We start from the raw sequence: 13,406 nt of genomic DNA on the forward strand, positions 1-13,406 counted from the left end.
GCTCACGTGTGTAATCCTCGCCCCATGCCCCACAGTTTTTCATGGGTACCAATTGTGCAATAGTGGGTATCACCATTAATCGAACCCAAGACCTTGGCCTCAAAGGCGACATAGGCATCCAACCACTATGCCACACTCACAAATGGTGCCATAAAGGGGGATTAATTTTTCTTTATTTGTACATTTTCAAAGGTAATGAGAAGACATCACGTACCCTTGCAGCGGTATAGTGGGTAGTTTAAGCTATTACCGAGGAGCAATTCTCGATTTTCAAGTGTAGAAGTGTTTAAGGAACTTCCCATTGATGGGGCCGATCCTTATGCCACTATTGTCAATTAATTTGTAAGCTCCAATGGTGTTTGCCCCCTGCCTGAGAGTTGGAAGTACATCACAAGCAACGGTCACGTGGTTTGACCCAACAGCTTCATCAAAGTTTAGATCAATCTTACTTTCTTTGGTAAGCTTCATGATTTGTTCTTTGAAGACAAAGCATTTTTGGATTGGGTGGCCAATGATGCGATGATATTTGCAGTAGTTAGGGTCATCAACTTTCCCCATGTCTTCTAGCCGCTTGCATTCTGGCAATTCAATCAACTTCAACTGCAATAGTTGTTCTAAGATGTTTGGCACATCTTCATCGGGGAACGGATATAGTTTTTGCTCACGTTCCTTAAAGGTCAAGCGACGCACTTCGTTCTTTTGCCATCCTTCGTTCTTTGAGGTTGCTTTTTGCATTCCTATCATTCCTCCTTACTTCCTTTATGCTTTCCTCAAGTATGGGAGGGTTTGTACTTCCGCGGCTAGCAATGCTCAACTCCATGTCATGAGCATGAGTTGCTAACTCTTCAAATGTTTGGGGCTTTATCCCTTGAAGGATGTAAAGAAGTCCCCAATGCATGCCTTGGATGCACATCTCTACAACAGATATTTCAGAAAGTCTATCCTTGCAATCTAGACTCAAAGAACGCCACCGATTGATATAATCGACCACTGGCTCATTTTCCCATTGCTTGGTATTAGTAAGCTCCATCATGCTCACCGTGCGACGTGCGCTATAGAATCGGTCAAGAAACTCTCTTTCAAGTTGCTCCCAACTGTCAATTGACTCAGGTTCTAAGTCTGTATACCAATCAAAGGCATTTCCCTTGAGTGAACGGACAAATTGCTTTACAAGGAGGCTTCCTTGAGTCCCTGCATTCTCACAAGTTTCTACAAAGTGAGCAATGTGTTGCTTAGGATTTCCTTTGCCATCAAACTGCAAGAACTTGGGGGTTGATACCCATTTGGCATTCTTATTTTGTCGATGCGCTTTGTGTAGGGTTTTGAATATGTGAGAGAACTTGTAGAAGAACCTCCATATTGTGCTCGGATGGTATTTGTTATCATGTCTTGTAATTGTTGGACTGACAATGAAGCAACTGAAGTAGATTGTTCTCGTCGGGGAGTGTTTTCAATTTCTCTCCCTTCGTCATCCTTTGCAGATGTGAATTTATGACCATGGCTTGATTCACCAAGATCTTGTACTTCAAGTTTGTTCATCAAAGTTGCAATTTGGAGGTCCTTATCTTCAAGTGCTTTTGTGAGAAGGACAACCCTTTGTTCCATTTCGGCCATCTTTTCTTCCATGGTAGAGGTGTTAGTCATCATGACTGACACAACTTCCCAAGATGATGGAGAAGAAAGTGATTTGATGTGAGCACGTGGAATCTCATCTTTTGGGTTCCCTTTGATGGGAGAGAAATCGTGTGACCAACTTCTTGTGAAGGAAGAAGGGGATTTGCCCCCATACTTGAAGTGTTCCAAGGTGGAGACGTCCTTGTTGATGACCTTGTTTCTTGTAAGAGGGTCTAAGGAGATGATTGTCTGGATCTTGGCTTCCTTGGTTGTTTGATATTGAAGTTGATTGTTTGCTTTGGGTTGGCTACAATTGATTACACCAATGCAGTTGTTGGTGGTAGCCGTACCAAGTTTAGTTGAAGCAGCTATTGTTGAAGCTTGAATGTTCTTGCTAGAAGCCATTGGAGCTGGTAGCAAGATGATGTAGATTTCTTTCTTTGAAGGAGAATGAGATGGGAGGCAGAGATGTCCCACTGGGCGTGCCAGAATTTGGAAGCGACTAAATTTCTCGGTTGGAAATAAGTCAAACAAGTGAAATAGTTTCACAAATGCGAATTTGTATTGATGATTGTGTGGTACAATTCTCTATGATTACAAAAGAGTTATCCTTTGATTCGATCTCCTTAAAAGACTTTGTTGATTGGATTTGTGGTAATGTGATTTTGATTCGAACACCCAATATACTTCAATTTGGTTGAAGAATGGATCGAAGATCTTTGGAACAGAATTACAATGAATCTCTGTCTATGAGCTTGTTGGAAATCCCTTGTTCTTCACGTTCTTCGTGTTCTTCGTGTGTTCTTCGTCTTCGAAGGTTTGTGGTGGAAGTTCTTTGGTGCTTTAGAGGCTTGAATCAGTGGAGCTTCACTGATTTGTGGTTGTTTGAGGTTTCTGGAGGCTTTTGAGCTTGATTCCAGTGAACTTTGAGATCTAGGCAGATAGTTTAGATGATTCTACTTCAAATGTTCTTTGTATTTGAAGATTTGTGGTGGAAGTTCTTCGGGGCTTTGGAGGCTTAAATCCATAGAGCTTCACTGATTTATGATTTGATGATGTTTTCGGACCTTTGAGCTTGATTCCCGCAAACTTTAGGATCTAGGCAGATGATCTGGATGATTCTGCTTCGAATGTTCTCCGATTTTGGGGTTGAAGTTCTTGAAGTTCCTAGAGGCTTCAGGGCTTGATTCCAGCAGAGCTTTTTCACTTCTGAATCCTATTCCTCTAAATCTTCGTCCTCTGAATCTTTTAGGAAGGCTTCTATTTATAAGAGTTTAGGGGTGGGTGAGCGACACGTGGCGGAGCTTGATTGGTGACACATGTCACAGCTTGATTGGTCCGCTTAAGTCATCGCTTACACATGCAAGGTTGCTTGTGTCATCGCTTACACGTGCGAAACTGCTTGTGTCATTGCTTACACGTGCGAGGTTGCTTGTGTCATCGCTTACATGTGCGCTGATGTGTGATTGGTTTTTGCATGACACTTGGCGAATTTCCATTGGCTTTTGAATAGTGATAGTAAAACCTAGCAGCAATACATGGTGTTCTGTAATCGGCTGTATTTTGTGGACTTGATAATACGATGTGTCAGCTTGTGATAGGTTGAGAATTTTCCCTCTCTACAGTGTTTTTGAATTTTGGTGTGTGGAATTGCGCCCAACATGAAGATCAATACTATAGTTTTATCTTGAAGCGCTATTCTGTATAAAAAAAAATATAAAATAAAAATAAAAAATCCATTTTATACGGAATTCTACTCCAAGTAAAAAACAGCCTTCAAAAACAACACATTCACTTAATTCTATAGTTAGTGAGATTTTTCAAATTAAACTTGCTCTTTAGTGTTAAAAACTAGTGCATTCACATAAATAAGTTCCAACAAAATCAAAATCTTCATAAAATGAAATGGCACTCTCCCCCTTCCCCTTATACAATGTTGTACACATTTGCTTAGTTTATGATCTAAGATTTACATTGCTATTGCTAGTACAATTTAAACTTAGAATTACTCTATTCTATTTACTACTATTTAAGGGTTTTCTCTTGGGATCCTCTTTTTTTTTTTTTTTTCCTTTTTTTGTTCAAAGATGCCCCTGCACTCCTATGTTTAAGTAAAAACAAAACTAAAGGACTATCCGATAAAAATACAACTCTAACTCTCACTAAAACATTGCCTAAAAATAAAATCACTCTCCTGTTGATTTTCAAATTACTTTATTCAATTATAAATTCTAAATGCAAAATATTAATGAGAAAATATGTAATCAACGTGCACTCTTGGTGTGATGGTCACTTCACAAGTATAAGTGTTTGTAGGGTGTGGAGGACAAGAATCAGGGTTCAAGTCTCCAGAAGGGAACTTTACACACATATACACTTAGATTATTCAAGAGTAAAATTTTTATCTTATATCAAAAAAATATTAATGAGAAAATGTGTAACCACGTAACCACCGCACACCCTATGTGCAGTGATTATTCCACAAGTGCTTGTCTGCGCGGTGGTTATTACACAAGTGCTTGTGGGATGTGGACGGTAAGAGTCGAGGTTCAAGTTTTTAGGAATAAGTTTCACACATATATACAGAGGTAATGTGCAAAACAACAATGCAAAAGAATTGTATATAGTTAGTTAGGCAACGTTTGAAACAATAAAAGAAAGTAGCATCTCAAGTTTTAGAAACTCGAGATCCATGTTAGAAAAAGGCCACATAGATCTCGAGTCTTTAAGACTCGAGTTTTATGCGAAAAAATTTCACCTATAGTGGCGTTTTTAAGCCTTTCAGTGACGTTTTAAATCCCTATAGCAACGTTTTCCTGGAAAAATTTTTCTTAAGTACAGATTTAATGAGTCCTATAGTGGCGTTTTTAAGCCCTATAGTGACGTTTTATAGACCTATAGCGGCGTTTTTATTCAATTAATGGAAATTGAGTCTTTAAAACTCGATTTTCAACTTAATTTTTTCCCACTTTAAACTAATCCACATACAAATCGAGACTTAAAAACTCGATTTTTATCTTGGAACTCGAGTTTTAGACACTCGAGATGCTAGTTTTCCACATTGTTTTGAAACGTGACCATTAACTAAATTTTTTAATATTTATTGTTATTTAGAAAAAAAATTTCATATATACACTTAGATTATGCTAGAATAGAATTTCTATTTTGTATAAAAATAAAATAAATAAATAAATAAATAAATAAAAATATATGAGAAAACCTATAAACCTTAAATTGGAATGAATGAAAAATTATAACACTAAAAAAAAATTACTCAAAGTCTCTGAGACTCTAAAAATAAATTAGAACAGTTGGAGTTCAGCACGTACGTTTGGAGGTGAGCACGAACATCAGCACTTACGTTTGAACTTTTTCTTTTTTTCTATCGTAGAAGTCAATGCGAGTCTGCGATCCCTTGCATACTGCATGACGAAATATCATATACAAAACCTATATAACTAATATAGAATTAACAAAGGAAATATAACTTCAAAAACAAAAACAAAGGAATGAGTCTGTCTAAAAAAGTTCATGAAAAAGTCAAACAAAGAGCCATTCATTTCACCTTTATTATATTGGGTTGGTGGTACGTACGCATCCATGACCATGAGACCAAGACAGTTGCTGATTATATATTTAAGGAACTCTGTTTTCCTTTGTTTGACACTTAGAAATAAGATAGTCTAACTCTCTGCTTTTCTTTAACCCATTAACCCACTAATTATTTTGAAATTATCTCTGAATGGCTCACAAAAGCAAGATTTTGATAATTGGAGGGACTGGATACATTGGAAAATACATAGTAGAGGAAAGTGCGAAAGCTGGGCACCCCACTTTTGCGTTGGTCAGAGAGAACACAGCTTCTAATCCTGAAAAGTCTAAACTCATTGAGAGCTTCAAGAGCTCTGGAGTGACACTTCTCAATGTATGTACAAAGTCTAGTTCTCCACAACTTGCGTGTGTTTAATACTTTGGCCTAGTATATTGATCTTGAAAGTCGTAATTTTTCACAGGGAGACATCTATCATCATGAGAGCTTGGTGAAGGCAATAAAGCAAGTCGATGTAGTTATCTCCGCAGTTGGAAATCAACAGACAGCTGATCAGGTGAATATTATTGCTGCCATCAAAGAAGCTGGAAATATCAAGGCAAGGCACATATCTTTCCTCAAACTTTTTCATATTTTCCAATTTTTTTTTTCCCTCTTTTCTAAATTTGCTTATTTAGTTTCAACAACCTTTGGCCTTTGTTACCAATCATCCTTTAAATTTAAAATGTTTTATTTAATCTCTTTACTTTCAAAATTGTTTCAAAAAGATACCAATCACCATAAAATAAATGAAAATTGAAGATGTGAGAAATGGAATTCATGTCATGTCATAAGCCCAACATCCTCAAAGTGACCTCAGTTTCATTAATTCATTTATTATTTCATCAACTTACTTTTATCAAATGATGGTAATGACTTTTTTGAAACATGTTAAGGCAAAAAAGCAAAAGTTGATGACCTAATATGCAATTTAACTTCTTCTATTACCTGTTTAGCTTGTAATTGTTGAACTAAATGAGAAATCAAGAAACTTACATTATATACAATGAAATATTGGTGGGTTTCAGAGGTTCCTCCCGTCCGAGTTTGGAAGTGCTGTGGATCCTGCCAAGGTAGTCGATCCAATTAAACATCATCTCGGGGTCAAGGCTAGCATCCGAAGATCCATCGAGGCCGAAGGAATTCCATACACCTACCTTGTGTCCAATGGCTTTGCTGGGTACTTTTTGCCCAACTTCGGAATTGCACTTACTGGTGGCACTGGCAGTCTCACAGCTCCTCCTAGGGACAAAGTAGAAATAATTGGAGATGGAAACACCAAAGGTATTAATATAAATTCAATCATCTTTCTCATTAAACTTGTCAAGACTTTCTCATTTGCTTATGTATGTGCGTGCGTGTGTGCACCTTTTACTAGATATAAGTCAACTAGATCAACTACTTTGGTTACAGATGACCAAGTAATTGTTATTTTCTATGTTAACAGTAATTTTTTCCAAAGAAGAGGATATTGCGACTTATACCATAAAAGCAGTGGACGATCCAAGAACCTTGAACAAGGTCCTTCATATTAGACCCCCGGCAAATATTTTGTCCTTCAATGAGATTGTTTCCCTATGGGAGAAGAAGATTGGCAAGACCCTTGAAAAAACTTATCTTCTGGAGGATCAACTTCTAAAGAAAATCCAAGGTTAGTAAGAACAATTTCACCTGTTGATTTATAGTGTTTTCTTATAGATCTAATTTGGTTTGGATCATATATCCCCTCCTCCCTTAGACGTGTGAGTTTTTTCGATCTAATTTGTTAGGACACACTTTGTTACCACATTCGGAATTTGGATAATTATTAAGGGAGTTGTATTATATTCTTCATTTCTTAGTACTGTTAGTCAAACCAGCTGACTGTAACACCAAAGATTCGCATATTAGAGACAATACTAAAAAAATTTAATTAGAAGTGACTATGTACACATTAGTTGTATTTGACTGTTTTTCTGAACGACTGACTTCATTTCATCAATATTTAGTGCATAACTTGTTTGGTTTCTGATTGAAAATTTTGGTTGGCATAAATATAATAAAAAAGGAAGTAATCCTCCTATTGATTTGAGCAGTTCCATGTGCTAGCCAGAGAATGTTGACAGTTTCATAGATGGTTGGGCTATCTGATACTTATTTTTGCTTTTCTGCAGAGTCTCCCAGTCCTTTAAACCTCTTCCTATCCATTGGCCACGCTACATTTGTGAAGGGAAATCTTACAAACTCTGAGGCTAAGGCTTCTTTTGGCGTGGAGGCTTCAGAGCTTTATCCAGAGGTGAAATACACCACTGCAGATGAATACTTGGACCAGTTTGTCTAAAACTTGGAACATTCCTTTGTGGCAATGTGTTTACTATCTTACAATGTACAATAAAAATAAAGGGAAATATCTATTGCACACACAGTGTTGTGTGTGAAATAGACATTGCTCAAAAATAAAATCTATGTTGTGTATGTGCCATTTGTTACTTGTTTGTTATGTCCTCGTTTGTGTCATGTAAACCTTTGGATTGGGTCCTTAATTTGTAAATTTGTTTCCCGGTGAATATGTTAGTCAAATTGTGCTTCTTGTGATGAAATTTTTAAAAATCCTTGTTATGAGGTTCTTTGTTGTAGAACATGTGAAGTACTCGGTGTCTCAAAGCAGATACTCTTTTGCTTTTGCTAATGGAGTGCCATAAAAAATTCATCCGAACCCGATGTTAGCTAGTAATTTGTGCATCGTGGGACTTGTGGTTATGAACTGTGCATCAATTAAAGTAAATATTTAGATCCAAGTATTGCAAAATAAGGTCTTTTGATAGGCTAGCAGTTTGCTTACTATGATAAAAAAGATTTTTGTTGTTCACTTGATATCTTTAAAAATTTTGTAAAATTACACTTTGCAATCAAACATGAATTTCTCTTAAATTTAATAATAAAAACAGAATTTATAAGTTTATTTTATTGATTTACAAAAAAAAAAAAAAAAAAAAAAATCCAATCATATTTTTGGGAGATTTGGTTATATTTGTTGGTGTGTGTTAACAACACTTGGCCATATGTTTAATCATATACTGCTATAATGGGCTTTTTTCTCTTTTCTTTTTTTTTTTTTTTTTAGGTAAGAAGCCTAGATGAGGTGTGAGTCCTATTTATTACAAACGTGTGTCTCACCTAGTCGCCTGTTTAGTTGCTTGTATTTCTTGGGCTTTAATAACTTGCCCCATCTTGTTGCTTATCATTCTTCGTTTTTATAGACACTAGTTGCTAACCTGGGAAAATTTAGAAAAATGTTCAAGAAATTCATTTTTTTTTTAATTCATCTTCCACTAGATTAATGAAAGCTATAAGATTAATAATTCCTAATATTCATGTACTTAAACAACAAATTTAAACGGTTAAATGTTGCAAGTTTGATGAATCCATAATTATAACCCTTAAAAATACTTCATTCCAAACTTACAAAAGTAAATTTATGAATTTTTACTCCTCCTTTGGCAAGCACAATTATTTTCCAATTAAATCTCCTTTCAAATAGTGTTTCTTAGTATTGGTACATTTTGTAGTTGGAAAAGAAATGCGCAATTCTAATACCCCTCATGGTTTTGTTCTCCCCCAAAGCACACAGTAGTGGGGGAAAAGGCCTCCACACATTAAAGGGAGGTTATTCCTTATAAACACATTCTCATGTGCTTCCCTAGGCGATGTGGGATTCCATGGAATGCAAGACCCCCCTTTTGGGTCACTACAATCCACCCCCCTTACGGGCACACACATCCTCGCGTGTGGGGCCCACACTTCCAGCTAAGGCATGGCTCTGATACTATCTGAAATGACTTCATCCCACCTGTGTAGATATTGTCCACTTTGGGGCCTCATACTCCTCACGGTTTTGTTCTTCCCCAAAGCACATAGCAATGGGGGAAAAGGTCTCTACCCATTAAAGGGAAGTCATTCCTTATAAACATATTCTCATGTGCTTCCCTAGGCGATGTGGGATTCCATGGAATGCAAGACCCCCCTTTTTGGGTCACTACAGATATATTTAATGAGGCATGTTATATAAACTAAAAAAAAAAAAAAAAAATTGTCAAATGTTTTTTGATATTCACTTGGTTGAAAACACAATCGCTGGTATCTAACAAATTTCCACTTTGAATTCATTAAATTTTATTAAAATGCAAAACTCCATTTAAGACTAACAGGTATTTGCTAAACTATTTAGCCTTGCAACTATATAAGTTGATAGTGTATATATTGTGTGCGGGAATGTGGATATGCGTACACAAAACACAAAATTAAAATATAAATTCTGTGTTCCTACTTCTCTATAAAATCTAAAAGGGAATAAAAACCGTCATCATAGTTGAATAAAAATTTTATCTGGAAGCATAATGTAAAAGACATTTCTTATTAACTTATATCCCAAAATTTTAAGGAACATCTCAAGAAGTTTAGTAGCTAAACATAGCTTTTAGTAACTATAGAATTCAGCAAGAACTTTCAATATCTAGCCTAATTTACAATTTTTTTTTTTCAATAAGTAACCTAATTTACATACATGACAGCTTAGCAACTGAGAGAAGACTTCCACTAAAACTTCTATGACAGCATCAACCCCTAAACTTGTCAACATGTGCTAATCCAAAATGGTTCCTCTTTCCTTTTGATTCAATTTTCCCACCATGTTCTATAATATGTTACATACAATCATCACAGAACTCCTAATCATAACTTGAGGCAAGTTTTCAAGAAATCCATAGAATTCCAGTTTATGGTTTTCTTCCACTCTGTGTGTGAGAGTGTACTATCAAGTACACAATTCAATGTAAGCATTCATCTCTAGTCTAGAAAAAGAAAAGAAAAAAGGTAAATAATCATCAATTGAATTATTTCCATTTAAAACAGATTTTGGATGCATGTTTGATTCGATAACTCAATAAAAAAAATAATTAATAGGAGTTTCTTTGAATATATTATTTTGAACCTATGACTTTAAATAGAATCTATATAAGATTTCAAAGAAACTATTATGCCTTTATAGCTTAATATAAATGAAAAACAAAAACCTTGAGATAGAAGACAGGTAGCTCATTATCTTTGTCTAAGTCCCCCCACATCACCATTCACATCCAGCAAATCAATACGAAATACAAAACACAAACATAGAAAACTCATAAAATTTTCCCCACAGGTAAAACTATAGTACAAATACAAAATAAGTTTGTCACTGAATCCTTTACATTGAAACAATAAGCAACGGAAATTAATAAATCGAAGAGAGCTTTAAAAAAGAGCATCAAGAACTCTCATTTCCACCTTCATGTTTGTGTATCGAATTGATGTTAGTTGCATTGAAGACTATACATAAAATAAAAACCCATAAACAATTTCATCTAGAATAAGAAAATTGTGTTATTTCAATTTCAACTAACAAATCAAAAGGCAAAGCTATATTAGGGGAGGGAAAAGAATTGAAACAAAAACATGCCTACAGACTACTTGGATGTTCATGGCCTTCATGTTGGACTTAAGTTTTTCATGGCTTTCTTGTTAGACTCAAGTTGGATTCCTAGGTAGTAAAAGTTTATAAAATTTTCACACTATTACATTCCCCAAAATTCACCAAATTTGAAACAATATTCTAACTGCAAAATTTATGAACTAAAACCCCAATAACTTGCTCAAAATTTAAAAATTAACAAAATCGAAATTCTTTCATTTAAAAAAAAAAACTTTTTGGGTAAACTCTATAAAATAAGCAAATTTAAGACAGAGAGAGAGAGACTTATTGTGCACAAAAGCCCTAAGAAACTCGAGCCCTGAGGAACTTATAGCTAAAAATTATAAAAATTGAAACCCAAAAAAAAAGTAAAAATCTCATTTAACCAAGCATAACATAATATTTAACTTCTCCAACTAACATACTACATATATAGTAGTACATTCTTTTGAAGCAACCAAAAAAAGACATAAGAAAGAACGAAGGAGGAAAAAAACTTCAAATGCAGTAATTAAATTATGCTTACTACCAAAAAAATAAAAATAAAAGAAAAAAAAATAAACAATGAATAAAGAATCATATGTAACCCTTGCTTAATGATGTACAGCTACAAACATGAAGAAAAAAAAAATGCAAGCATCTGCAACGAAAGAAGTTATTAAGGTGTTCATCTTTTGTTTGAATAACTCTTGGCCTTTTCTGTTAGTTTATCTACTCTATTATCAATTTATCATAGCTAAATGTGGCAATACCTAATTATGTGACAATTAAATCAATTAGACATTTAAATACATCCAATCAATGAAAAATCATCTATATAAACACAGGAAATTAGTATTATTGATTAAGGTACGGATATAGGCTTCAGAACAATCCATAATGACCCTCCCACTCAACATAGCAAGTAGCAAAACCACCAAATTGACATAGAAGATAGACGTACATATAACAAAGTCACATGTATTATGGCTACAATCTAAGGTTCAGATCATAAGCTATCCATTGTAGCGTGGCAAGAATAATGTAAACCACATATGGAGATTGATCTACAGGCTGCAGCTATTCAAAAACAATGAATCTTGATATGTTCCTTCTTCATAATGCCAACCTACACACAGAAGGTGGAAACATTCTTCCTCTGATCCCCTTGAAGTTGTATAGCCTCAACTTGACATAAGCCTAATAAAAATAATCATAGATTGGGGTAATTTTCCTTACCATAATTTCTAACCTTTTCTCTACAGCCAACGGCAACAACTAAAAATACACCATAAACTTAATACCCAAATAGGAAAACATAGAAGAATTAACCCTAAAATTTTTAAATACACATAGAAAATAAAATTTTAGTATACCTCGATAGCTCGTACAGAGGAGGCAGTAACAACTCCTTGCCATTAAGGTTGACAATGGCCTTGAACCTAGGCCTGTGGTCGAATCAATTTGCCTCCTGCAAAAGGATATGGATAGGAAACGAAGTGTTGATTGAATTACTAAAACACAAAAGAGAGAGCAATGCATCTAATAATTGAAATTAGCAAAACCCACTACAAGGCTCCAAACCCATCAATCTAAGCAAATCATTCAGAAGAAACAGTCCCAAATGAAACATGAGCAAAGGTGAAATACCTGAAATGAATACCTAAAGTGAATCATCCATTTTGAGCTCTTCTTTAAATTTGCTGTTTTTTTATTCAATTAAATGAGGAGTTTTGAAACCGTGTAAGATAGGAAGAGCAAAAGGACAGGAGATAGTGATGAGGTATGAAGGAGTGATTCCCTTAAATAAGGAAAGGAAGAGACAAAGAAAGGTAGAGAGAGGTTGGAGTTAGAAAGCCGAAGGTCTGAAGTGTTGAATTTGTCTTTGGAAGAGAGAGAGGTTGGCGTTAGTCATGCTAAAGGTCTGAAGAAGAAGGAGAAAGGGTTGGCGTTTAAAGGAATAAAGAGTTGGATTTGGGCTTAATGGTGGACAACAACGTAACATTCATTTTTGGGCTTTAAGTTTAACTTATTGAGATTAAAGCTATTAAGATTGGGCTTTATGGTGGAGATGGCTGGAAATCATTTTCTTCTTAATAGTATTTTAAAATTAGGGAAAAATTTAGCAAAAGTATTTTAAAATTATCGAAAAAATTCAGGAAAAAAAAAATTAGAAATGACGGGGCGGCTGATGTGACTCAACAGGAGCGTAGCAACATTAAATGCTATACTTCAACTTTTAGTAATATATAAATTTGTGACGTTCATCAAAAAAATTATAGACGTTTGTGACCATTGGATTTTTCATTTTTGAAACCCTTGGTGTGAACTTGTTTTTAATACCTTTACTTTTGTCAATCCAACAAGAATATCATTGAACCAAGAGAAAAATGTGGCAAAGGAAAATCACTCTCAAGAGAAGAAAAGACGTTTGGAAACAGCTTATTTAGTTGAAACTGAAAACTTTTTGCTGAAAGTGTAAAAATAAAAAGTATTAAAAGCTAGCTGAATAGTACAATGAGACTCGTGAATAGTACCAAAAAAGTGCAATGAGATTCATGAATAATACCAAAAATAAGCTAAAAACTCAAATATGATGAACTTTTCATCACATCTCATAATTGAACTGGTGGGAAAGTATTATAATGGTGTGTTATATAAGTCATTTACTTGGTCAAATAATAGGTTAGCTTACAAGGAAAGCTCCAATGGGCTGAACTAAACACTCATAAATGGCTG

The 13,406-nt window shown here is 35.0% G+C and overlaps 1 protein-coding gene and 1 long non-coding RNA gene across 2 annotated transcripts; one reads left to right on the plus strand and one right to left on the minus strand.

Annotated features, from left to right (window-relative positions):
* The first annotated feature begins 5,314 nt into the window (after positions 1-5,314).
* LOC115995455 (phenylcoumaran benzylic ether reductase Betv6-like) lies at positions 5,315-7,708 on the plus strand. Its single transcript, XM_031120027.1, has 5 exons — positions 5,315-5,539; positions 5,628-5,762; positions 6,232-6,487; positions 6,651-6,854; positions 7,357-7,708. The coding sequence occupies exons 1-5, from the start codon at positions 5,357-5,359 to the stop codon at positions 7,521-7,523; spliced, it is 945 nt and encodes a 314-aa protein (XP_030975887.1). The 5' UTR covers positions 5,315-5,356; the 3' UTR covers positions 7,524-7,708.
* Positions 7,709-11,607: 3,899 nt separating this feature from the next.
* Positions 11,608-12,572, minus strand: LOC115994312. The gene is made up of 3 exons (XR_004093187.1): positions 12,318-12,572; positions 12,044-12,138; positions 11,608-11,867 (listed from the first exon to the last, which is right to left on the minus strand). It is a non-coding gene; the product is annotated as an uncharacterized LOC115994312 (long non-coding RNA).
* Positions 12,573-13,406: the final 834 nt, after the last annotated feature.

The sequence above is a fragment of the Quercus lobata genome, chromosome 6 (genome assembly GCF_001633185.2).
Source record: "Quercus lobata isolate SW786 chromosome 6, ValleyOak3.0 Primary Assembly, whole genome shotgun sequence".
Taxonomy (NCBI): Eukaryota; Viridiplantae; Streptophyta; class Magnoliopsida; order Fagales; family Fagaceae; genus Quercus; species Quercus lobata.